This window comes from Panthera tigris, chromosome D4 (assembly GCF_018350195.1).
Source record: "Panthera tigris isolate Pti1 chromosome D4, P.tigris_Pti1_mat1.1, whole genome shotgun sequence".
NCBI lineage: Eukaryota > Metazoa > Chordata > Mammalia > Carnivora > Felidae > Panthera > Panthera tigris.
The window spans coordinates 44,981,874-45,008,522 of NC_056672.1; the positions used below are offsets into that span (position 1 = coordinate 44,981,874).

A 26,649-nucleotide genomic window follows, 5' to 3' on the forward strand; every position below is an offset into this window, starting at 1 on the left:
ACCGCCCCCCATTTTCCTTCTACAAACCTGGAAGTTGTTTTCAGCACTTTGGAGATTGCCTTTGAGACTTAAGTCTTCCCTGTGTTGGCCTCACTGAAATAAATTCCTTTCTCATTCCCCCACCACTGGTCTCTCTGGATTTTGCCAGTGGTGAGTGGCCACACCCGGTCTGCTTGGATCCTGGGAGCCAGGTGCTCCTGAATCCAGTGCCCTGGCTGGATAGCCTTTCCCTGCAGAGATTCTGGATTCAACCTTCTTAATCTCCTCAGCAAGGCAGCAAGAAATATGTAGACAGATGCCTTAGGTTTAGGCTTCTGTGGGCTTTGCACGATGCCAAACCGTTTCTTGAAGTAGGGCTTGTCAGATGGTGGGTTCATTTCACACCTTTTGCTTTGGTTTCCAGTTTTTATTAATTTTTTTGTGCTTTGCGGAGGTTTCCAAAGGGAGGGCCTCGAGTTCACTTTATCTGACGCTTCTCTCGGTAATGTCAGATTGTCTTCATAATTAATGGTGAATTGCTGCAATGTTGTGATGCATACAAGTAATTGCAGTAACCAGTTATGCCCATTCTGTCCCTTTTCATGTCTCCCTCCTTTGAGACATGAGTGGAATTTCATGTAACCCACGGAGGAACGAGGAGCCTTACGTACATTTCTGTTGCCTGATGAAAAAAATGTCAGTACCTGTTTTAAAGTGCTCCGTGAGCATTTGATGAGTTCTTAGTTATTCTTTGAAGCCGGGGAGGATTCAGGCGATGGTCTGCAAAATTGCTGAAGAAAGTCCAGGAATCTTTTTTAAACCAGTGGAAAAATGAAGAACCATGCATGCATATATTAGGTTGTCTTAAATCAAACCCTCGCTGAAGCTGTGTGACACATGCTGTTCACGAAAGACTTAATACAGTCCTTCTAATCGGATGAATTGTCTTGTTGTGCAAAAACTGTTATTACACTGTGTGTGAAGCCAACCATACTGCAGGGGGAAAAATTAAATCGCCTGACTGAGAGGTCACTTGTGAATAGTAACACAAGATCTATTACCGTTATTAGGGGCTCTGGAGGACATTCACCCTTTTATGGTCTTTCAACTGCTGGAATGAAATATTTTAGTGGTAAATGACACCCTTCTGGGAAATCCTCCTAAGGATCCATTCTTTGCTGTTTGTACATTTAAAAAAGAGGGAGGGGCCTCGGGGAAAAAAAAATCACATTGTTCCTTTCAGATCGCTTAAAACATTTACTTATTTTGACTTGGTGTGATGATGATTGCCTTTAAATGTTCCTCATTACACCATTCTTAATCTGGGTCTGTTAGTATCACACTTTATCTTTCGTAACATGTCACACACATTCTGTAATCTTTTCCTTAAGGAAATTGATGATCGCACGAAAGCTCAGAGACCAAGGGTGCGTGTGGTTTATGTCAAAATCTGGATTAAGCACTTGAAAATTCATGAAATGAGAAGTCTGCTTATTTTGTTTATTTTCTTTTAAGGATCTCTGAGTGTATATAAGGAAGATTATGTGAGTATATATTTTAGTTCTGCATGGCAACCATGCTGAGTGGTAAATATTTTAAGAAATATTTTCAGAAGGGAATGAATAGCTATTGACCTGAGGTGAGGCTTTATAACACCGTTATTAAATTGGGAGCCAAAAAATAAATAAATAAATAAGTTGGGAACCAGCATGCCTTTCCAATGGATTACATTCATTATAAACTGTCAATCCACTCTGGAATTACCACTCCGGAATTTTCTCGCTTTTTGCTATCTTGCTATAAGGTTGAGATCAGCTTTTATGGAAGGGAAAAGAGATAAGAAACCAAGGGCATTGCAAATAATTTGGGTAATTTTTTTTCTTCAGTTTTGACGTCCTGTCTCTTTCCTCTTCCCGTGATTTGATTTCAGCGTCTTTGTTTTTCCTTCTTTCTTCTAAAACTTCCTTACTTGGTTGCCGAAAAGGTGTGGAACTGTCACAGTATGTGAATAAGCGTATGGATTCTGTTGGATTTCCCTGCCTTTGTTACAGGTACTCTGCTAGGTTCATTAAAACCTAGCTGTTGAAATGGGGCTTGGTAAGGAGGAGAAAGAGAGGAAAGGGAGTATGTTGTCAGCAGGAGTAATACATTGATATTTGAGCTTCACCTGGAAATAAAAATAATTTTGTAAAACGGGAGATAGAAACCCTTTGTCAGGTTGCTAATGAGAGGCTTGACCTAGCTGCCGCTGCTGCAGCATCTTTGGGGCTGATGGGAGATACAAAATGCACTGTTGCTAGGCAACTCTCTTGGCTGCCTTTGGAGCAGGTTCATATGTGCGAAGAGCTAATGAATCCTCACGTCTGCTCTTTGAAACTGTTCAAAAGCCGACGAAGACATACCCAGACATTTAGCATTTGCAAGTACCTGAACTATTCTCGCCGTGTCATTTACCCATTAAAAATTAAGTTGACCATTTAGCGTGTACTGAATCTTGCTCCATTTTTTTCAAGGTGGACCAAGATTTGAGCCCTAATAAGTAGGTTTTCCAAAAGGGGCTCAATAAGGATGACTTAGTTCCTACTGACGCTAGTTAAGTGATTCTATATGAAGACTTATTTTAAATTCGAGTGCTTTTTTGCCCCCTGCCAAAAGTGAGAAGTTGTTGGAACTTGCCTCTTTAAGCCTCTTTGGAAGTTTTAATTACACTTTCTTCCTGCCTCACTCGGCCCAAGGCCGTTATTTCTAAAGATGATAGGAATCTGGAACCCAAAACTAATTTTGTAGGTGGCCTGCCTAAAACTCCCACCCCTCCTCCCTCCCCCGCCCCAATCCTGGACAGTAGCCATAAAGCAAGCACAGAATATAAATTAAAGCCTGATAAGGGACATCCCCGGATCAGATAATGCGTCTAAGTACTTGTAAGATCCCACCCACCCTCTAATAATAACTATCTATCAGGGGTGTTGCAAGGATTACAAGATTCTGTGCATGAACAACATTGTAAAGTGTCAGATGAACACGAGTTTTTACAGTGAATTCCAAGGTATTGTCTAAATCCAACAAGAATTTGGTGTGGCTGGATTATTAGCCATTAGTCAAGCTTGTTAATATTTTGGTAGGATATGGGATAATTGTAGTGGGATTTATTTGTAATAGGATTTAGCCTATACCTTGTTTATATTTTGCTTGTATTAACCTGTGATTCCTCCTGATGTCACAGCACCCAGTATAATACCATGTGATGGAAGGCATTCAGTATTTTTTACTTCAAGTTGTGTAAACCTCCCGTATAGACCATCTCAATGGAATTGTTTCATTTCTTGTCACATTGCAAAGTATACTAGAGATTCTGTTATAATTCTGTGTCTGTGTTTTCTCCTCTTTAAAATAAGAATAGTACAGGGCGCCTGGGTGGCTTAGTCAGTTAAGCATCTGACTCTTGGTTTTAACTCATGTCATGATCTCGTATTTCATGAGTTAGAGCCCGCATCGGGCTCCGCACAGACAGCGTGGGATTCTCTCTGTGCCCCTCCCCCTCTCGCTCTGTCTCTCTTGAAATGAATAAATAAACTTAAATTTTTTTTTTTTTAAATAAGAAGCGTAGAAGAACCTGCCTCATTAAATTCATCATGTAGATTAAATGAGATCATGCAGAATATAGTTCCTGGTTTATAATCAGTGCTCGATAAAAGTTATATATTATTAAAATTGTGGCTGACTTTTATAGCCTCTTTTATTCATTTCACAATTATTTATCTACTGCCTTATGTTCAAGGAGCAGTGCTAGGCTGTTTAACAAATAGACATGTTCTTTGCCCATCTGGGGCTTATTGTTATACTTTATTTCCCAAGTACATGAAAAGACAGCCATTAACTGTTTTCTGTGTGTGCCTGTATGTGTGTATGTGTGGGGGGGAGGACTATATTAAGGTGCATTAAGGCGATAAACAGTAGTGCTGTTCAATAGAAATATAACAGGAACCACATATATAAGTTTAAATTTTCTAGTAGCTACATTAAAAAAATGAAAGTAAATAGATGAAATTATTTTAACTTTTTTAAAAGTTTATGTTTTTGAGAGAGAGACAGAGCATGAGCGGGGGAGGGGGAGGGGCAGAGAGAGAGAGAGAGAGAGGGAGACACAGAATCAGAAGCAGGCTCCAGGCTCTGACCTGTCAGCACAGAACTTGACGCGGGGCTCGAACTCAGGGACGGTGAGATCCACGACCTGAGCTGAAGTTGAGCGCTTAACCAATTGAGCCACCTAGGCGCCCTGATGAAATGAATCTTAAAAACAAATTTTAGGGGCACCTGGGTGGCTCAGTCGGTTAAGCATCCGACTTCAGCTCAGGTCACGATCTCGCGGTCCGTGAGTTCGAGCCCCGCGTCGGGCCCTGGGCTGATGGCTCAGAGCCTGGAGCCTGCTTCCGATTCTGTGTCTCCCTCTCTCTCTGCCCCTCCCCCGTTCATGCTCTGTCTCTCTCTGTCTCAAAAAGAAATAAAACGTTAAAAAAAAATTAAAAAAAAACCCAAATTTTATTTAACTCCATAAATCTGAAATATCATTTCAATATATAATCAACATAAAAATGTATGGATATATATTTTTAGTACACCTTCCAAATCTGGTGCATATTTTTGCCTTCCAATACATCTCAATTTAGACTACCCCATTTTAAGTGCTCATCTCCAGTTGCATTCCACTCATGTTTACTGAGTATTGGCTATATGTGTTTTTGGCACTAATGGTAGAAAGAATAGGAATAGGGTGGCTGCCTGCGAGGCATTCACAGGCTGGCGTGGGCATCAGTTATGAGAAGAAGTGACTGTTCCCCAAAGTGCACTGAAACGAAGGTGTGCACAGAGCTCCAGTGACAAACAGCACTTAGAATATTCTTTGCCCAGAAAGGGCCGATTACTCTATTAGCCTTAAATATTTTTCATGGCTGTAAAACAGTATTTTTCATGGTGAGTTCCTAAATAGTTGAACTATCAGTTTGAAAACAGAGAAACACATACAACGTTCAGGGCGCAAGAGGAAGGACTAGATGTACCTTGAAAAACAAGCTGAGTAAGAAGGTAGGGGAGAAGCATGATCAGACTTTGTTCCCTGACATCAAGTGTCTTTTTTTTTGAGAGACAGAGCCTGAGTGGGGGCGGGGAAGAGAGAGGAGGAGAGGGAGAGAGAATCTTAAGCAGGCTCTGCACTCAGAATGAAGCCGGAGGTGGGACTCGATCCCAGGAGCCTAGATCCCAGGTGGACGCTTAACCAAGGGGTCATCCAGGTGCCTCTTGGGGTCTTTTTGGGCAAGAAGTCTGCCCTCAGTCTGCTTCCTCCAGTGAGCCTTTCCACACACAAAAGCATTATGTTTTATAAATGTTCCTTTGTAGTTTGTCTCTTTCTCTCGTCAGTACGATGGAGCCATTTTTCCATCATTTTCCACAGTTCTACTTGATGATTTTTTTTTTCATGAAATTTATTGTCAAATTGGTTTCCATACAACACCCAGTGCTCATCCCAAAAGGTGCCCTTCTCAAAACCCATCACCCACCCTGCCCTCCCTCCCACCCCCCATCAACCCTCAGTTTGTTCTCAGTTTTTAAGAGTCTCTTATGCTTTGGCTCTCTCCCACTCTAACCTCTTTTTTTTTTTTTTTCCTCCCCCTCCCCCATGGGTTTCTGTTACGTTTCTCAGGATCCACATAAGAGTGAAACCATATGGTATCTGTCTTTCTCTGTATGGCTTATTTCACTTAGCATCACACTCTCCAGTTCCATCCATGTTGCTACAAAAGGCCATATTTCATTTTTTCTCATTGCCACGTAGTATTCCATTGTGTATATAAACCACAATTTCTTTATCCATTCATCAGGTGATGGACATTTAGGCTCTTTCCATAATTTGGCTATTGTTGAGAGTGCCGCTATAAACATTGGGGTACAGGTGCCCCTATGCATCAGTACTCCTGTATCCCTTGGGTAAATTCCTAGCAGTGCTATTGCTGGGTCATAGGGTAGGTCTATTTTTAATTTTCTGAGGAACCTCCACACTGCTTTCCAGAGCGGCTGCACCAATTTGCATTCCCACCAACAGTGCAAGAGGGTTCCCGTTTCTCCACATCCTCTCCAGCATCTATAGTCTCCTGATTTGTTCATTTTGGCCACTCTGACTGGCATGAGGTGATATCTGAGTGTGGTTTTGGTTTGTATTTCCCTGATAAGGAGCGACGTTGAACATCTTTTCATGTGCCTGTTGGCCATCCGGATGTCTTCTTTAGAGAAGTGTCTATTCATGTTTTCTGCCCATTTCTTCACTGGGTTATTTGTTTTTCGGGTGTGGAGTTTGGTGAGCTCTTTATAGATTTTGGATACTAGCCCTTTGTCCGATATGTCATTTGCAAATATCTTTTCCCATTCCGTTGGTTGCCTTTTAGTTTTGTTGGTTGTTTCCTTTGCTGTGCAGAAGCTTTTTATCTTCATAAGGTCCCAGTAATTCACTTTTGCTTTTAATTCCCTTGCCTTTGGGGATGTGTCGAGTAAGAAATTTCTGCGGCTGAGGTCAGAGAGGTCTTTTCCTGCTTTCTCCTCTAAGGTTTTGATGGTTTCCTGTCTCACATTCAGGTCCTTTATCCATGTTGAGTTTATTTTTGTGAATGGTGTGAGAAAGTGGTCTAGTTTCAACCTTCTGCATGTTGCTGTCCAGTTCTCCCAGCACCATTTGTTAAAGAGACTGTCTTTTTTCCATTGGATGTTCTTTCCTGCTTTGTCAAAGATGAGTTGGCCATACGTTTGTGGGTCTAGTTCTGGGGTTTCTATTCTATTCCATTGGTCTATGTGTCTGTTTTTGTGCCATCTACTTGATGATTTTTAAAGGACGCTCGTGTTCCACAGTTTAGCCACAGCTTAATGTGTGTAGCCGTTTCCCCCATGGCCAGATGTTTCAGCTGTCCCTGTTTTGTTATTGTTGCCATTACAGATAATGTGTAGCAATCATCGGAGGCATGCCTGGTCCCGTAGAACTTTCCGAAATGTTCTATAATTTGTGCTGTGTGATAGGGTAGCCACTAGCCTGAGGTGACTATCGAACACTTGGAATTTGGCTAATGTGACTGAGGAACTGGAGTTTTAGTTTTATTTGATTTTAACTAGTTTCATTCAAGTTTAAATAGCCACATGTGGGGTGCCTGGGTGGCTCAGTTTGTTGAGCGTCTGATTCTTGACTTCGGCTCAGGTCATGAGCTCACGGTTTGTGAGTTCAAGCCCCTCGTTGGGCTCTGTGCTGACAGTGTGGAGTCTGCTTGGGTTTCTCTCTCTCTCTGTCTCTCTCTCTGTCTCTCTCTCTGTCTCTCTCTCTCTCTCCCTCTCCTCTCTCCCTCTCCTCTCTCCCTCTCCTCTCTCCCTCTCCTCTCTCCCTCTCCCTTCTCCCTCTCCCCTCTCCCCTCTCCCCTCTCCCCTCTCCCCTCTCCCCTCTTCCCTCTCCCCTCTCCCCTCTCCCCTCTCCCTCCTTCCCTCTCCCTCCTTCCCTCTCCCTTCCTCTGCTTCTCCCTTCCCTGCTTGTGCTTGCTCGCTCTCTCTCTCAAAAATAACCATTAAAGAAAAAAATAGCCACATACGGCTAGTGGCTACTCTATTGGGCAGCCCAACTCTAGAATCTCGCCCTTCCTCTGAAAAATGAAAAGCAGTCATGGTTAGTAGTTTGCACTTATCAAAGACTGTTTTGAATTGTTTTCTTGTTCTTATATCTTAATTTCTGTCTATAGAAACTATTTCTGTACTTTTTATCTTCAAAGTTGACTTTGGCTTATTCAGTCAATGATGATTGAGATTCTGTTAGTTTCTTAAGTAGACCGTGAACTCCTGGAGAGCAGGGGCTGACTTTTCTTAGATGTATCCTTAAAGCCTAACACGGCATCCACTGTGGAGTTGGCCTTCAGTATTTTTGTTAGCTATACAGCTCGTAGGAAAGTTTACTGTTACTGTTGATATTAGAAATACTCTAGAAGTTCTTTTAAAAAATCTATATAACTTTTTTTTAATTGCTAGTGTTCTTTTCTTTTTTTTTTAAAAGCGAAATATAAGTAAGATGATTCTGGCTCAGGGGTCACCAGCCCTACACCCAGGTTCCGTGATTTGCTAGAAGGACCCACAGGACTCAGGATATAGTTGCAACCATGACTGTGATTTATTACAGCAAACGGGTAACAAGCAAAATGAGTAAGGGAAAAGAATCATTGGGTGAAGTTCAGGGGAAACTAGGTGCAAGCTTCCAAGCGTCGTCTCCCAGGGGACTCACACAGGCTGCACTTGCCCTGAATTGAGACAACATATGTAGTGTTGTCTAGTAGGGAAACTCGTTAGAGACTCTGTGCCCAAGGTTTTTATTGGGTGCTGGTTAGGCACCATGTTTTAGTAAAGAATGGTGGGAACCCTTAGAAAATCCACTTTCCAGGATCCCACCCAAAGGCTGACTTTGCAATGAAGTCTTTTAAGGATGGCAATCTCAGGCCTGCGGTGGTAACTCTTTTGTGCATAAAAATTTACTTCAATTTTGATTAATCTGGATTGTGATTTATTTTTTAAGTAGCAGGTCCAAAACCAGTTGTTACAATGTTCCTTCCTACTCTCTCTTTTGATATTTAAACATATCCACTAAACATCTTCTAAGTAGGGGATTCTCATTCTCTTGTTAGGTACCTTTAGTTAAAACTTAGTTCCTCTTGGGGCAGCCCACTCTGTTCTTTAAAAATTAAAAAAAAAATCCCTTTTCCTTATTAAATCCAAATATGCCTTCTGATTTGGGCTGCAGGATTACATAAAACAAGTCTGATTTGTCATTTATATATTAGCCCTTTAAATATTTCAAGATATTGGGGCGCCTGGGTGGCTCAGTCGGGTGAGCGTCCAGCTTCAGCTCAGGTCATGATCTCACGGCTCGTGAGTTCGAGCCCCGCGTCGGGCTCCGTGCTGACAGCTCAGAGCCTGGAGCCCGCTTCCGATTCTGTGTCCCCCTCTCTCTCTGCCCCACCCCTGCTTGCGCTCTGTCTCTGTCTTTCAAAAATGAATAAACACACAAAATTTTTAAAAAATATTTCAAGATATCCGTTGTCTGTCTTCAGTTTTTCAGTAGTGCAGAACACAGAATTTTGTTTCTCTTTGCCCCCTCCCCCTTTTTTGTTTTTAGTGTGTTTTTTTTTTGGTAGTTATAACAAAAAATCCTGTTTATAGTATTTTTTTTTTCCTGGAACATGTCGTGCATGTGTATTGTACACTCTATTAGTGGTTTTTAATATGGAACTTTTTGTTTTGCTTTATTAGTTGATTTACTCTGACATAAAGAGAATACATGCTGTCATACGTATGTTTATGTATATCTGGGGAAATAAATGTTTTTGAACTTCTCATTTGTTTAAAAAATATAGAGAGAATACAAGGTTAGGAAATTTTTAACTTTTATTATGAAAAACTTTATATTCAACAGTGGAGAGAATAAACTTGACACACACATCCCTTAATCTCAACAGTCATTGCATGGTTGAGCTGTATCTTCTCTACCTTCTACTCAACAGTCCTGAGCTCTGTAATGTGCTTTTCTTTTTTAATATTAAAAATTTTTTTTAATGTTTTATTTATTTCTGAGACAGAGACAGAGCATGAGCAGGGGAGGGACAGAGAGAGAGGGAGACACAGAATCGGAAGCAGGCTCCAGGCTCCGAGCTGTCAGCACGGAGCTGGACGCGGGGCTCAAACTCACCAACCACGAGATCACGACCTGAGCTGAAGTCGGACACTTCAACCGACTGAGCCACCCAGGCGCCCCTGTAATGTGCTTTTGAAGCAAATCTTAGATCGGAACTGAACTTTTTAAATGAAGTTTGAAAATTTTCATTTTAGGAACATTGTATCACATTTTACTCTCTCAGAATTACATGAAAATATCTGTTTCACTGTATGTTTACATTAAATTTATAATTTAAAATATTTTAAACTTCAGTATGTGAGAATAGGATCTTATTTTTAGTTTTTTGTTTGTTTGTTTGTTTATTTTTGAGAGAGGGAGAGGGAGAGAATCCCCAGCAGGCTTTGCGCTAACAGCACAGAGCCCAATGTGGGGCTCGAACTCATGAACCAGGAGATCACGACCTGAGCTGAAATCAAGAGTTGGTCGCTCAAGCGACTGAGCCACCCAGGCACCTCTGGATCTTATTTTTAGTTTTAGAAGTTGATCGTGGGTTTTCAAGTTACTTTGGTGCTAGATTTGTTTAATTTTCTTTGAGTTTTAGATTTATGTGTTTTGCCTATACTTTGTGGGAAAGGAATTTGTATCTTAAGAATTTTTGTAGTCTTTCATATGTATTTTTTTACGTTTATGTGTTTATTTTGTGGGAAAGGAATTTGTATCTTAAGAATTTTTGTAGTCTTTCATATGTATTTTTTTACGTTTATGTGTTTATTTATTTTATTTTAAGTGAGGGTTAGAGAGGGAGAACGAGAGATGGAGAGAGAGAATCCCAGACAGGCTCTATACTGGCAATGCAGAGGCCAATGTGGGGCTTGATCTCCTGAACTTTGAGATTGTGACCTGAGCCCCCTACCTTTTTTATATGTATTTTTTAAGTTTATGTTTAAGTTTATTTATTTATTTATTTAGATAGCTTGCATTCTTTAGAATGTGAAATAATTGGTTGATAATCGTGTGTGTGTGTGTGTGTGTGTGTGTGTGTGTGTGTGTGTGTGTGTGTTTAATAGCTAACTATTAATGCTTTACTGTGTGGCAGGTATTGGGTTAGTTTGGCTAGATGTGGAATTCTGGGCTAGGAATCATTTTTTCCCCCACAATCTTATTTGTTCTCTTCCGTTGTTTCCATAGCTTGCAGTGTTGGGATGGAGAAATTCAAAGTTATTCTACTTACTGAATTTCTGAGTATGTTTATGTGAACCTAGTGTTTGTTTTTATTTTTCCTTTTAGGAAGCTTTTAGGATCTTCTCTTGGCCCCGATGCCCTGAAATTTCATGATGACGTGCCTTGATGTAAATATATATTCGTTTTTTTTTTTCTTCAAGTTTTTATTTAAATTCCAGTTAACATACAGTGTAATATTAGTTTTAGGTATAGAATTTAGTGATTCATCACTTACATACAACACCCAGTACTCATCCCAACAAGTGTCCTCCTTAATGCCCATCACCCATTTAGCCCATCTCCCAGTAACCCCTCAGTTTGTTCTCTATAGTTAAGAGTCTATTTCCTGGTTTGCCTCTTTTCCCTGCACTGCCCCACACTGCCCCGTTCATCAGTTTTGTTCCTGAAATTACACATGAATGAAATCATATGGTATTTGTCTTTCTATGACTGACTGACTTCACTTAGCATAATACACTCTGGCTCCATCCACATAGTTGCAAATGGAAAGTTTTCGTTCTTTTTTATCGCCGAGTAATATTCCCTTGTGTATGTGTACCACATCTTGATACATTCATCAGTCAGTGGACTTTTGGGCTCTTTCCCTTTTCATCTCTTGGGCTGGATAATTGGTAGCTCTTTTCAATCTGGAAATGCAGTTCCTTTAATTCTGGAAATTTTTTTTTTATTCTATTGCCATTACTTTTTTTCCCTTTCTGCTGACCTTATTTTTCTTTCTGGAAATTCTCTTATTTGGACCCTGAATTCCTATACTGATCTTAAAATTTTCTTATCTTTCTTTTTTTATTTCCTTCTATTTTTTACTCTACTTCTTGGGAGATTTCCTTACCTTTATCTTCCAACTTACTGAATATTTTGTTATGCCAACATGCCTTTAAATTGAACAGCTTTTTGAAACTTTTTAAATATTCTTTTTCTTAAATTTTATCCATCTTTATGTAGTTGCTCATTGTTTTAATGCTTCCTGAGTTCTTTCTAGAGAACATGTAAATATTCCCGTACCATTCTGGTTTCTTAAAAGATATTTCTCTTTGGTTTAAATTCTTGAATCCGTCTGGAATTTTTTTCTTGCATGGTAATATGTTAGGATTCTTGCTCCTCATTAACTAGTTTTTCTATCATTCACGGATTAATGTTTTAACTCTTGGTTTGCACCGTCTGCTCCTGTCATGAATGTCACTGTCAGTGTCTGCTTACTAACATTCATTTTATCTTTGTAGTCTAATGATTTTCCTCAATGCAGAGAGCATGCATGATAGGAGTTTACTAAATCTGTTTTCTTTCATTCCTTAATGGTACACCATCTACTCCAAGCAGAGGAATCAGTCTTCTTATTCACTGTTGCAAGAAATTTAAATCAATCCTTTTTTATGTTACTGGCTGCTTTCATTAATTTCACTTCATCCTGGGTGTTAATCTTCTTGGCCAATATAGCATTCTAATAAGGTCATTTGTTTACCATTATTCATGTAGACCCTATTTAATGGTCAGTCTTTTATTTGAAACTGAATTAGGACCTTGTAAAATGCATAGTATTAAGATATTTACCACTTACTTAATCTTCAAAGGATTTCTTTTGTCATTGAAAAAGAGTGAAGATTGGAGTCATACTTTATATTCAGCCAACTCATGTTGGCCATTTAATCTTTTTTTCTCAAATGTAGAATGGATTGGCTTCACATTTACCATTGTCAGTCTGGCGTCGTCTTTCATATTCCAATAAATCGACCTGTCATAGCTCTGGGTTCTTTGAGCAGTTTACTATTTTAATACATTCAAAAGCATTGACTCTATTTTTATTACATAATTGGTTACCTAGCTGAGCTATATCTAATTGTATCCCACTATTAGAGGACATTCAGACTTCTTCCAACTCTGATGTAGAACACATTGCCAGTGACAGATACAGTAGTAGAAATTGACTGCACCTAATTGGAAGGAAAAATACACACATTATATTTATAAGACATTGACTTTTAACTTGTGTCCTGCCGGTCTGACCACCAAAGATTTAGATGTGATTGTGGTAGAAATGTAAAACCTGCTTTTGTTCAGGAAGGAAATTTTATGCTTACAGGAATTCAGTCGTTGTACTTATCATTTATAGCAAGTGTCAAAATGTTAGCAATCAAAAAACTTAAGGTTGGTTATATTTCTTTTTCCCACTGGGGGTTGCATATTAATTATATGGCTAACCATTACTTTATAATTTAAGGTTTCTTATACCATTTTTTCTAAAAATGTAAGTTACCTCTGACTCTGAGAGGTAATGAAGGTTCAGATGGCTAAGGAGACTAACCTGGAAGTCAAGTTGAGGTAGAGAAAGATCATGGTTCTTTGCTTCCAGGGTTTTAAACTCGTCAAGTGATTTGATACTTGACTTTACCTTCTAGTGTAGTGATGTTTCTCCTGTTTTTCCATTCGCGGAGCTCCTGTGTTGTTGACCTGATTTCCTATATACTGGAACTTCTTACCTCAAATTCGGATGGATGTCTTGGTAACATTTTGATATCCTGGTAACATTGACCTAGTAGGTAAATTTTCTCATTCTGTGTTAATTTGGTTAGAGTACCGTCCTCAAGGACTTTGCTTTACAAGTGGTATGTTTTTAGTAATTGTTGACCTCATCAAATAGCTATAACATTATTACAAGATCCATCTTGCTGAATGGAATCAGAGCAAAGAAATTAGCAGTAGTTTTGAAAGCATTTATGTTATCCTGGGAACCAGAGAGACAAAAGTCAAGAAGATGTCATCCCTGTCTTTGGCAGGGCAGAGTGCCAAGTACATGGGCTTTGGGGTTCAATTGCTTTGGTCCATTCCTAACTCCAGTATGTACCAGCTCTGTTAGCTAGGGCAAATTATTTGTCCTTTATGAGTTTTGCTTTTGTCATTTAAAACAAGGTGATGATAGTGATTTTCTATAAAGTGTTTAGGATGCTGTTCATAGTGACTGTTTAGTAGATGTTAGCTGATAGAGGAGTCACTATAAATTTTTTTTTAACGTTTATTTTTGAGAGAGAGAGAGAGAGAGAGAGACGGAGGGAGAATGCAAGCAAGGGAGGGGCAGAGAGAGAGAGGGAGACACAAGATCTGAATGAAGCAGGCTCCAGGCTCCGAGCTGTCAGCACAGAGCCCGATGTGGAAGCTCAAACCTGTGAACTGTGAGATCGTGACCTGAACCGAAGTCAGACGTTCAACCAACTGAGCCACCCAGGTGCCCCTAGAGGAGTCGCTATAGATCAGATGCTCAGGCTGGACTGGAATAAGGCTAGAGTGAATAGAACGAAGGCTCCTACCAGGGAATCTTCCATGTTCTAGAGCTCTTTCTTCCCTTGACCTTGTTTGACTCTCAAAGTTGAAATCTCCAAACCCTAAACCACTTATTTCATTATGTTATGATACAAATATAATTTGAGCCACAGAAGAATAAAATTGTACTGTTTACATTTCTTTGATGTTGCCACCTGCCTGCCGCTTCCTTGTAAGTGAAGGGAATGATTAGCTTTTCAGCACTTCATCAGTGGACTGCGTTCCAATGTATTACTTAAATAATAAGCAGAAACCGTAAGTAGTTATGTGAGGAAGTAAGTGAGGAAAGTGGAATTAGCTAATGTTCAAAGGACTAATAGTACATTATGCCCTTCTTTTGTAGAATAAATAATTTTGTAAGGTTTCAGTGTTCAAATTACTAAGGAATGCATTTTTGCTTCTCTTTGTATGTACCATTCAAGTCTATTCATTCTTTGTATAAAAACGCATTTCTTTCATTTCTGACTTAACACACACTGTTTTCTTCCCACTGTTTTCTAAATGGCAAATAACTTGTGTACATAAGATTTACTTCCATTTTTTCTACAGGAGAAAGTCTTACGCAAAGATGGTTCAGCATTGATCTAACCTACGGGTATAAATAAAATATGAACGAGGAATGTACCTGTGTAGCTCCCATCCAATTTTGTTAAAACCTAAGTCTGAAAAGTTAAAGAAAACCCGATGCTGCTTTGGATTTTTGCATCTTCCATTAGATGACCGTGTCTTAAATTGCTTCTTTTTGCTATCTTTATTTCCGTTGATATTAATTTATTACTGCATCTTTTATATAGTAATAAAGTATGAGCTACCTCTGTCCCCTTAAAAAGAGTGATAGTTGTGAATGTTAATTGTATATCACTCCATCTGACGACTACGATGAATAACAAAGCACTTTTTATCTCATAATTTATAAGCAGCTGGCGCTACTCATGATTTCATGATAGAACTGTCTGGGAGACTATTGCATTCTGTCTACCCTCATACGGTGTGGCCAATGTGGACATTTTTCATGGCGTCCAGAGTTAAATTTTTATATTCTGTTCTTCGTACGATTGACTCCAAGGAGATGCTGGCGTATGTCTCTCCTGCTTGTTTTGTCCTGTATGTTTTCTCTAATTACAGGGAGAAATCTTACGTGATAGCCTTTTATCCTGTTATATATAGATGGCCTGGAATCTCTGATTGCTTTCACTCTGCCAAGTAAAATGGAGGGGTGAACTGAGGCACGGACCCCAGCCACTAACTGGGTCCCTCTGGACCTCACTTCCATCATCTACAAAGTAACATTGTTTAACTAAATGAACTTGACAACGACTCTCCTGACTCCTAAAACAAAAACCAAAAACAACTCCTTGATTCTTTTTTAAGATTGGGGTGTAAAAAACACGTAACATGAAATATACCTTCTTATCAAATTGTTGGGGGTACAGTACAGCATCTTGTACAAGACTTTGATCTTGGAAGCCACTGAATCTCTATACCCATTAAATAGCAACTCCCTATTTACCCTTCTCCCTGGCAATCACCAGTCTACTTTCTTCTTGGAAGGCTGTCTACTTTGGATACCTCATATAAATGTGGAGTCACGCAGTATTTGTCTGTGACTGGCTTGTTTCAAGATGTTTGTTTCAAGATAATATGTTCAAGATGCATCCGTGCTGTAGTGTATGACAGGATTTCCTTTCTTTTAGGGCTGAATAATACTTCATTGTATGTATGTGCCACATTTTCTTTACCTTTTCATCTATTGATGGATATTTAGGTTGTTTCCATCTCTTGACTATTGTGAATAATGCTGCAGTCAACATGGGAGTGCAAATACCTCTTCCAGATCCCGATTTCAATTCTTTTGAAATACTGCAGTTCTTTGAAATATTAAAAGACAATCCCTGTGCGTGTTTCATTATAAATACTAACAGTGTCAAATAAAGGAAGGCAAGCAATTAGACCCTTTTTTTTAAAGTTTAAGTTTATTTATCTTTGAGAGAGAGAGAGAGAGAACGAGTCAGGGAGGGGCAGAGAGAGAGAGACAGAGAGAGAGAGAGGGAGAGAAAGAGAAAGGGAGACACAGAATCCGAAGCAGGCTCCAGACTCTGAGCTATCAGCACAGAGCCCGACACAGGGCTCGAACTCACGAACTGTGAGATCATGAAATGGGCCGAAGTTGGATGCTCAACTGACTGAGCCACCCAGGCGCCCCACAATTAGTCTTATAGTCCGTAAAATATTAGAGAAAAGTTTGTTTGTGTTTCAATAGAAAGACTATTGGTTTAGAAGGTACCTAACAGCAACTGTGCAGTTAATAGTATTTTGTCAGTATAATTTTATTTTATTTTATTTTATTTTATTTTATTTTATTTTATTTTATTTTATTTTATTTTATTTATTTCTTAATGTATGTTTATTTTAGAGAGTACGAGTGGGGGAGGGGCAGAGCGAGAGGGGGCAGAAGATCTGAAGCAGGCTCCACACTGACAGCAGCAAGCCCAATGTGGGGCTTGAACCCGCGAACAGGGAGAGATCATGACGGGAGCTGAAGTCGGATGCTCAACCGACCGAGCCACCCAGGCGCCCCCTGTCGGTATATTTAAAAGAGACTAGTACTTGTTTTGAAATTCCCAGGAGTATAAAGGCTGGATCGTCGTATGTAAGTTTTTTTAAAATTTTTTTGAGGAAACTTCGTGCTTCGTAGTGGCTGCACCATTTTACATTCCACCAATAGTGCATGAGGGTTCCAGTTTTTCCATAGCCTCACCAACACATGTTTTCTGTTTTATCGATAATGCCTGTCCTAACAGGTGTAAGGTGGTAGCTCATGATGGTTTTGATTCGAATTTCCCTGATGATGCGTGATGTTGAGCATCTTTCCCTCTACCTGTGGCCGTTTGTACGTCTTTGGAAAATGTCTGTTCAACAACTTGGCTCAATTTTTAATTGAGTTATTTGGTTGTTGTCTTTTTTTTTTTTTTTTTTTTTTTTTTGGTCATTTGGAATGTGTTTTGGATATTAACCTCTTATCAGATATGGAGTTTATAAGTATTTTCTGCCATTCTGTAGATTGTTTTTTCTTGTTGTTGTTGTTTAAACTATGTTGATTGTTTCCTCTCCTGCACGGAAGCGCTTTGGTTTGAAGTAGGCCCACTTGTCTGTTTTTGCCTCTGTTGCCTGTACTTTAGGTGTCCTATCCAAGAAAACATTGCTAAGACCAGTGTTACAAAGTTTTTCCCCTTTGTTTTCTTTTAGGAATTTTATAGTTTCAGGGCTTCTGTTTCCGTCTTCAATTCATTTTGAGTTGATTTTTGTGTATGGTGTAAGATAAGGGTCCAGTGTCCTTTTTCATGCAGACATTCTGTTGTCTCCGCACCGTTTATTCTAGAGGCCGTCCTTTCTCCATTGTATTTTCTCGGCTTCTTTGTAATAAATTGGCCACATATGCATGAATTATTTCTGAGCTTTCTCTTCTTTTCCATTGGTCTGTTTGTCCTTGCATCACACTGTTGTGATTACTGTAACTTTGTAATATGTGTTGAGGTCGGGAAGTGAAAGGCACCCAGTTTTGTTTCTCTTTCTCAAGATTGTTTTGGTTATTCAGGGCCCATTGATTTTTAGGGTTGTTTTTTCTATCGTGCAAAAAATGCCATTGGGATTTTGATAGGGATTGTACTGAATCTGTAGATTGCTTTGGGTAGTACATACATTTTAACAATATTAGTTCTTTCAGTCTATAAACACAAGATGTTTTTCCATTTATTTGTGTCTTCTTTTAACTTAAGCAATGCTTTGCAGTTTTCAGTATATAAGTCTTTCACTTTGTTAGTTGAATTTATTCCTAAGTATTTTTTTTAATTTTTTTTTTTAACATTTATTTATTTTTCAGACAGAGAGAGACAGAGCATGAATGGGGGAGGGGCAGAGAGAGAGGGAGACACAGAATCGGAAGCAGGCTCCAGGCTCTGAGCCATCAGCCCAGAGCCCGACGCGGGGCTCGAACTCACGGACCGTGAGATCGTGACCTGAGCTGAAGTCGGACATTCAACCGACTGAGCCACCCAGGCGCCCCGGTATTTTATTTTTTTGATGCTATTGTAAATGAGATAGTTTTCTTATTTTTTACATTTATTTATTTTTGTGAGACAGAGAACAAAGCGTGAGCAGGGGAGGGGCAGAGAGAGAGGGAGACACAGAATCAGAAGCAGGCTTCAGGCTCCGAGCTGTCAGCACAGAGCCTGACGCGGGGCTCGAACCCATGAACTGTGAGATCATGACCTGAGCCAAAGTTGGATGCTTAACTGACTGAGCCACCCAGGTGCCCCGAGATAGTTTTCTTAATTTCCTTCTTGGATTATTTGTTATTACTGTATGAAAACACATCTGATTTTTTTAAGTTTATTTATTTATTTTGAGAGAGAGAGAGAGAGAGAGAGAGAGATAACAAGTGGGGAGGGACAGAGAGAGTGAGAGAGAGAGAAGACAAGGCAGGCTCCACACTGTCAGCACAGAACCTGATATGGGGCTTGAACTCATGAACCATGAGATCATGACCTGAGCTGAAGTTAGATGCTTAACCAACTGAGCCACCCAGGTGCCCCTGAGGTTTTTTTTTAATGTTCATTTGGTATCTGGCAAGTTTCCTGAATTCATTTATTAGTTTTAACTATCTTGTTTTTGGTGGAGTCCTCAGGGTTTTCTGCATGTAATGTCATGTCATCTGCAAACAAAGATAATCTTACTTCTTTCTTTCTGTTTTGGGTGATCTTTCTTTCTTTCTTTTTTCTTTTTTTTCCCCTGCCTAATGGCTTTGGCTAGTACTTTTAGTACTGTTTTGAATAGAAATGGAAAGAGTAGGCACCCTTTCTTTGTTCCTGGTCTTAGAGGAAAAGCTTTTGGTTTTTTATTGTTGACTGTGCTGGTAGCTGTGGACTTTTTAGATAGAGCTTTTATTGTTTTGAGGTAATTTCCTTCCATCCCTAGCTAAGGAATGCTTTTATCATGAAAGTGTGTTGAGTTTTGGCATATGTTTTTTTTTTTTTTTCTGTCTATTGAGGTGATCATGTAATTTTTTTTTTTCCATCATTCTGTTATGTAGTTTGTACCATGATTGATTTTTGTGTATGGAACCATTCCTGCATCCCAGAGATAAATCCCACTTGGTCACTGTATGTGATCATTTTAAAGGATTCTGTGGAATTCTGTTTGCTAGTATTTTTTTTTTTTTTTTTTTGAGGATTTTTGCATCCAGGTTCATAAGGGATATTGGCCTGTAGTTTTCTTTTCTTTGTAGTGTCTTTTGGTTTTGGTCTGATAATGATAGGGTCTCATAAAAGGAATTTGGAAGTATTCCCACCTCTTCAATTTTCGGGGAAAAGTTTAAGAAAGATTGGTGTTAATTCTTACTGAAATGTTTGGTGGAAATCACCTGTGAAGCCATCAGCTCTTGGGCTATTTCTGGGTTTTTGATTACTGATTCAATCTCCTTCTTCATTACCTGTCTGTTCCCATTCTCTATTCATGATTCTGTCTTTGTAAGTTGTATGTTTCTATGAATTTATCCATTTCTTCTAGGTTATTCCATTTATTGTTGTATAAGTGTATATAATTGTCTCTTATATCCTTTTTTATTTTTGTGACTCCCATTGTAATGTCTCCTCTTTCATTTCTGATTTTGAGTCTTTTCTCTTTTTTTTCTTACTCTAGATAGTGTTGTCAGTTTTACTGATCTTTTAAAATCCCAACTCTTAATTTTGTTTTTTTCCGACTTCTCTATTCCTTATTTCATTTATTTCTGCTTTAATCTTTACTATTCTCTTCCTTCTGCTAACTCTGTTTTAGCTTATTCTTTTTCTAGTTCCTTGAGGGATAAAGTTAGTTTGAGATCTCTTTTCTTTTTAATTTACTTAATTAATTTTGGAGGTGCGTGGGAGAACAGGGGAGGGGCAGAGGGAGAGAGACAATCTGAAGCAGGCTCCATGCTGCCGGTAGAGAGCTTGATGTGGGGCTCGAACTCCTGAAACTGTGAGATGATGATCTGAGCCAAAACCACGCATCGGACACTTAACCTACTGAGCCACCCAGGCACCCCTCAAAATATTTTCTAATTTCCTTTTAGATTCCTTCTTTGACTTATTGGTTGTTCCAGAGTGTGGTTTTTAGTTTCCTTGTATTTGTGCATTTTTTTGTTTTCTTACTGTTGTTCACTCACAGTTTCATTCCACTGTGGTCAGAAAAGATAATTGGTATCATTTCAGTCTTCTTAAATTTAAGAGTTACTTTGTGAGCTAGTATGTGATCTATTCTGGAGAATACTCCCCCTTTAGTTCTGTAAATGTTTGCTTCATATATTTGGGCTTACATATATTGCTCTGATGCTGGCTGCTTGTGTATTTATAGTTGTCTATCTTCCTGGTGAATTGACCCTTTTTATTATAATAATGACTTTGTCAGGGGTGCCTGGGTGGCTCAGTCGGTTGGGCGTCCGACTTCAGCTCAGGTCATGATCTCGCGGTCCGTGAGTTCGAGCCCCGCCTCGGGCTCTAGGCTGATGGCTCAGAGCCTGGAGCCTACTTCCGATTCTGGGTCTCCCTCTCTCTGGCCCATCCCCGCTCACTCTCTGTCTCACTCGCTTTCTCAAAAAAAAATAAACATTAAAAATATTTTATAATAATGTCTTTGTCTTGTGTGATGGTTTCTGACTTAAAGGCTGTGTTGTATCATATAAGTATATGGCTGTCCTTGCTCTCTTTTGCTTACCATTTGCATGGAATATCTTCTTTTATCCTTTCCTTTTTAACCTATGTGTATCCTTAAATGTGACAAGAATCTCTTGTAGTCAGCGTGTATTTGTATCATGGTTTTCATCCTGCCAGCCACTCTGTGTATTGATTACGGAGGTTCATCCAGTTACATTTAAAGTAATTACGGGTCACCTGGGTGGCTTGGTCGGTTAAGCGTCCGACTTCGGCTCAGGTCATGATCTCACGGTCCGTGAGTTCGAGCCCCGCGTCGGGCTCTGTGCTGACAGCTCAGAGCCTGGAGCCTGTTTCGGATTCTGTGTCTCCCTCTCTCTCTGCTCCTCCCCTGTTCATGCTCTGTCTCTCTCTGTCTCAAAAATAAATAAACGTTAAAAAAAAAAATTAAAGTAATTACAAATAGAGAAGGACTTAATATTGCCATTTTGTTCGTTATTTTCTGTCAGTTTTTTTTAATTTTTTTTTTTTTAACATTTATCTCTTTTTGAGAAAGAGTGCAAGCAGGGAAGGGGCAGATAGAGAGACAGAGAGACAGAGACAGAGCATGAGCAAGGGAGGGTCAGAAAGAGAGAGGGAGACACAGAATCGGAAGCCGGCTCCAGGCTCTGAGCTGTCAGCACATAGCCTGGTATGGGGCTTGAACCCATTAACCATGAGATCATGACCTGAGCTAAAGTTGGACACTTAACTGACTGAACCACCCGGGCACTCTATTGTCTGTCAGTCTTAACAGCTTTTTTGCCCTCTTTTCCTCTATTGCTATCTTCCTTTGTGTTTCATTGATTTTTTTTTTTTTTTTTTTTTTGTAGTGAAGTGCTTTGATTCTTTACTCATTATCTTTTGTGTATCTTCCCTAGGTATTTTCTTTGTGGTTACCGTGGGGCTTATAGAAAACACAGCTGTAATGGTGTATTATAAGCTGGTAACAACATAACTTCATTTGCATACAGAAACTCTACTTTTTTATTTCCCCCACACTTTGTTATTGTTCTCACAAATTACATCTTTTTATATTGTGTATCCATTAACATATTTTTATATAGTTATTTATGCATTTGTCTTTTAACTTCCATACCAGAATTGAAAGTGATTTATGCAGTATCATCATAGTATTATAGTATTGTGTATTCTTCTATTTATTTACCTTTAAAGTGAGCTTTATACATTCATATGCTTTTGTGTTGCTGTGTAAGGTCCTTTGATTTCATCTTGAAGGACTACCTTTAGAGTTTCTTTAAAGGCAGGTCTGATGGGTGAATTCTCTCAGCTTTTGTTTATTTGAAAACGTTTTTATTTCTCTTTCGTTTTTCAAGGAAAGTTTTGCTGGACATAGTATTCCTGGTTGTCTGTTTTTTTTGTTTTTTTTTTTTTCTTTGAGCACTTTAAATATATTATCCTGCATCCCCTTATGGCCTATAAGATTTCTGTTGACGAATCTGCTGGTAGTCTTATGGAGCTCCTTAATAATCCCATCATTCTCAATCAGTTGTTCATCAGTGACTTGAATTCTGAAAAAGGGAAGCAAAAGCTTAGTATTTTCTAAAACCAGAAGATCTTGAGACTGTGAATTAGAGGACACTTTCCAGCTTATTTTACTTATTTATTTATTTACTTATTTAATTTTATTTTTTTAATTAAAAAAATTTTTTTTAATGTTTATTTTTGAGAGACAAAGAGAGACAGAGCTGGGGGTGGGTGGTGGTGCGGGGCAGAGAGAGAGAGGGAAACACGGACTCTGAAGCAGGCTCCAGGCTCTGAGCTGTCAGCACAGAGCCTGATGCGGGGCTCAAACTCACAAATGGTGAGATCGTGACATGAGCTGAAGTCTGACACTCAACCGGCTGAGCCACCCAGCTGCCCCCAGCTTATTTTAAATTTAAAGTCAGAGCATTCATTGTCTTTTCTGCCTGCAGAGAGTAGAATGATCAAGAACAGAGGGATCAAGAGCTCATAATTACATCTCAAATCACTCAATACACGTATGTTATTTCATTGGGAAAACAATGGTACATACTTTATGCAAAAAAAAAAAAATTTCCACACGTCTATATCTGCATCTGTTTTCTTAATGAAATAATACCTATTTTGCTTTTCCCATTTACTTTTGAGGATATAATTTGGGCTATAATAGCCTTGGAACTGTTGAAGGCATGAATTTAAGATTATTTACAGTAAAAGTTTCCCACGTAGGTTTTTTTCATTCCTGAACTCAGAAAAAAAAAAGACAAAAAAAACCCACCCATACATACTTTTTAAGTCTGGGGCTCATAAAAACAAAACAAAACAAAACAAAAAAACTGTACTCTTTAACATAAATAGAGTACTTTATTTCTTTTCTGACAATATAATTAAACCAGTTGTTTGGAAGCCATACGGCTAAATACACTATTTTATAAAATGTCAGTAAATGTACTGATTGCCTTCCCAGAACTAAGAATCTGTCAAAGTGTCTTGGTAGAAATCTTACCAGAAGGGGTAATTGAGACTTGTGTAATGCAATCTAAGATAACCTTTTGTTTTTAATTAAAATGGGGAATAAGAAGCCAATTCAAAAATTTGTCTCCGTTCATTTGCTCAATATAGGGTGATAGAACTTCTGTTTTAACAGGGTCCCAGCACTTGTTAAAAACATCAATTCTGGCTATGTGCTGTGAGCCTGTGGTCCTTATAATGTGTAGTTCCAAATGCTGCCATGGTATATCATGGTCAAGGTCATTAATGAATTAATGTTCAACTGTTACTTTTTGGTTAGTAGGGTTTGGAGAATTTTTCTTCCTTCTTGAAAGTGAATTAAAGTAGATGTTTTCTTAAGCTTAGAAGAAACAGACTTTCTAAGATTATAGCAGATAGAGGACATGTAACATTCTGGACAACAAAACTGAAATGCACTGGAAGGAAAATAATTCGTTTTGGTACTAAAGTGTGCCATTGATAGGCTCATAGTTTTATTGAGATATAATTCACATGCTTTGTGTTATATATGCTATGTAATTCATGCAAAGTGTACAGTTCAGTGATTTTTAGTATATTCACAGAGTTGTGCAAACATAATTACAAATACTTTGAGAACAGTTTTATCATCCCCCAAAGAAACCTTGTACCCATTAGCAATCACTCCCCATTTCCCTCTACAACTTTCCAATCTCATGCAATTACTTTCTGTCTCTATAGATTTGCCTGTTCTAGATATGTCATATAAATGGAATCATTTACTATGTGGTCTCTTATGATTGGCTTCTTTCACTTGACGTGATGTTTTCAAAGTTCATCCCTGTTGGTTCCTTTTCCTTTTTATGGCTGAATAATATTCCCACTGTAGGGCTATACTACATTTTTTTTTTTTTTAATAGAGCACAAGCAGGGAAGAGGGGCAGAGGGGGAGAAAGAGAATGTTAAGCAGGCTTCATGCTCAGCATGGATCCTAACATGGGGCTCGCTCCTGGGACCCTGGGATCATGACCTAAGCTGAAGTCAAGAGTCAGATGCTCAACCAGCACCATCCAGATGCCCCTAGGCTACATTTTATTTATCCATTCATCAGTTTATGGACCCTTGGGTTGTTTCCACTGTTTGGCTGTTGTGAATTATGTTGCTCTGAACATTCCTGTACAAGTTTTTTGTGTGGATATGTTTTCATTTCTCTTGGGTAGATTGATACCTAGAAGTAGAATATGTCATGGCTAATTATGGTTGAGTATCCCTGTCTTTCTTTCTTGCCATTTGCTTATCTTCTTTGGATCCTTTGCTCTTTTAGAGTTGGGTTATTTGTCCCTTTATTATAGAATTAGAAGAATTCTTTATATATTCTGAATACAGATATCTTATTCGATGGATGTTTTGTAAAAAAAAAAAAAAAAAAAAAATTCCCCCATTCTGTGATTTTTTTTCCCCCCTCTGTGGTGCCCTTTGAAGGACAGATATTTTTAAGCTGGTGAAATGTATTTTTTTTTTTTCTTTTGTTGCACTCGCTTTTGGTGTCCCATCTAAAAAGGCTTTGCCTAACCCAAGGTCACAAAGATTTACTACTATATTTTCTTCAAGAATTTGGTAGTGTTAGCACTGACACTTAGGTCTGAAATTTACTTTGAGTTAATTTTTATGTGTTGTGTAAGGAAAGGGCCCAGATTCATTCTTTTGTATGTGGCTATTCAGTTGTTGAAATCCAGTGTCATTTTTCAAAGAAACTCTTCTTTCTCCATTGTAGGTTTTTTGGAATATTTATCAAAAATCAACTGGACGGGAATGTAAGGATTTATTCTTGGACTCAGAGTTCTGTTTCATTGATCTATATTTCTTGTTGTTGTAACAATGCCACACTCTTTGGATTACTGTGGCTTTGTAGTAAGCTTTGAAATTGTGAAGGTTGGGTCCTCAAACTTGATTCTTTTTCAAGATTGTTTGGCTATTGGGGATCCCTTGCTCTTCCCCATGAATTTTAGGATCCACTTTTCAATTTTGGCAAAGAAGTCAGCTATGTTTTTGATGGGGATTATGTGGAATCTGCAGACCTTTTTGGAAAATATTACCATCTTAACAATATCACGTCTTTTCATCCACAAATGAATTGTTCTTCTTATTTTATCGTGGGGATTGAAATGGAGACCTGCAGGGAAGTTTTTGCCATTAACCCTCCCTTACCGTACTACTAATTTTACTTATTTCATATTGGAATAACATATTTCACTCTACAGTTATTTTTAGTGTATATATCCTAAGTGTCAGCTTCTCATTAGAACTGTACACTTCTTTGGGGCAGGATATATTTTAACTACTTTTGTATTGCTGAGAGGTAATGTCATAGTTGTTTAAGAAAAACATTTTTGATTGGTATTTGGTGGCTAATTACAAAAGAAATAGAGTATTAGTGGTACTGTGAAATTGCATTAACGAAAAATGGCTAGCTAACGTTAAGTCTTGAAATTTATATATATTCCCATTATTCTTTTGAAGAAAACCTCAATAATGATTGCTTTGGAGATTGATTTATTTTAGAAGGCATAACGAATATGTTCTTTAAATTCATTTTAGGTACCAAATCTGATTCCAGTTTTGATGTTCAAATTGGGAAGACCACTGGAACCTGTATTATATAATGATATCTTGTATACTTTGCCTACACTTGGTGTTCACAAGGTTTGTATTTAACCAATTTACTTGGGGGCAAAAAGAGAGTGAGGCATGAGGGGCGTCTGGGTGGCTCAGTCGGTTAAGCATCCAACTCTTGATTTTGGTTCAGGTCGTGATCTCAGTTTTGTGACTTCAAGCCCCACGTCGGGCTCTGTGCTGACAGCGTGGAGCCTGCTTGGGATTCTCCCCCCCTCTCTCTCTCTCTGCCCCTCCCCTGCTTGCATTCTCTCTGTCTTTCTCAAAAGTAAATAATAAATTTAAAAAGAGAAAGTGAGGCATGAATACTACATTGAAGTTTGTTTGGTATCGTGAAATTTTGAGCTCTTAATTTTGCCATGACCACTATTTTCCTTGTTGGGCCCAAAGTATTTATTATAGTATTTAAGAATGAATTCTTTGGGGGCGCCTGGGTGGCTCAGTCAGTTGAGCGCCCGACTTCGGCTCAGGCCATGATCTCGCAGTTCGTGAGTTCGAGCCCCGCGTCAGGCTCTGTGCTGATGGCTCGGAGCCTGGAGCCTGCTTCGGATTCTGTGTCTCCCTCTCTCTGCCCCTTCCCCG

At 38.9% G+C, this 26,649-nt stretch overlaps 1 protein-coding gene across 4 annotated transcripts in view; it reads left to right on the plus strand.

The window, feature by feature from the left end:
* FOCAD (focadhesin) overlaps positions 1 to 26,649 on the plus strand; it is a 319,129-nt gene that overhangs the window by 125,299 nt on the left and 167,181 nt on the right. For all 4 annotated transcript variants that reach the window (XM_042965277.1, XM_042965278.1, XM_042965279.1 and 1 more), the window contains one exon: positions 25,993 to 26,097. In XM_042965277.1, coding sequence (XP_042821211.1) covers positions 25,993 to 26,097 — 105 coding nt within the window. The remainder of the gene's footprint in view (positions 1 to 25,992; positions 26,098 to 26,649) is intronic.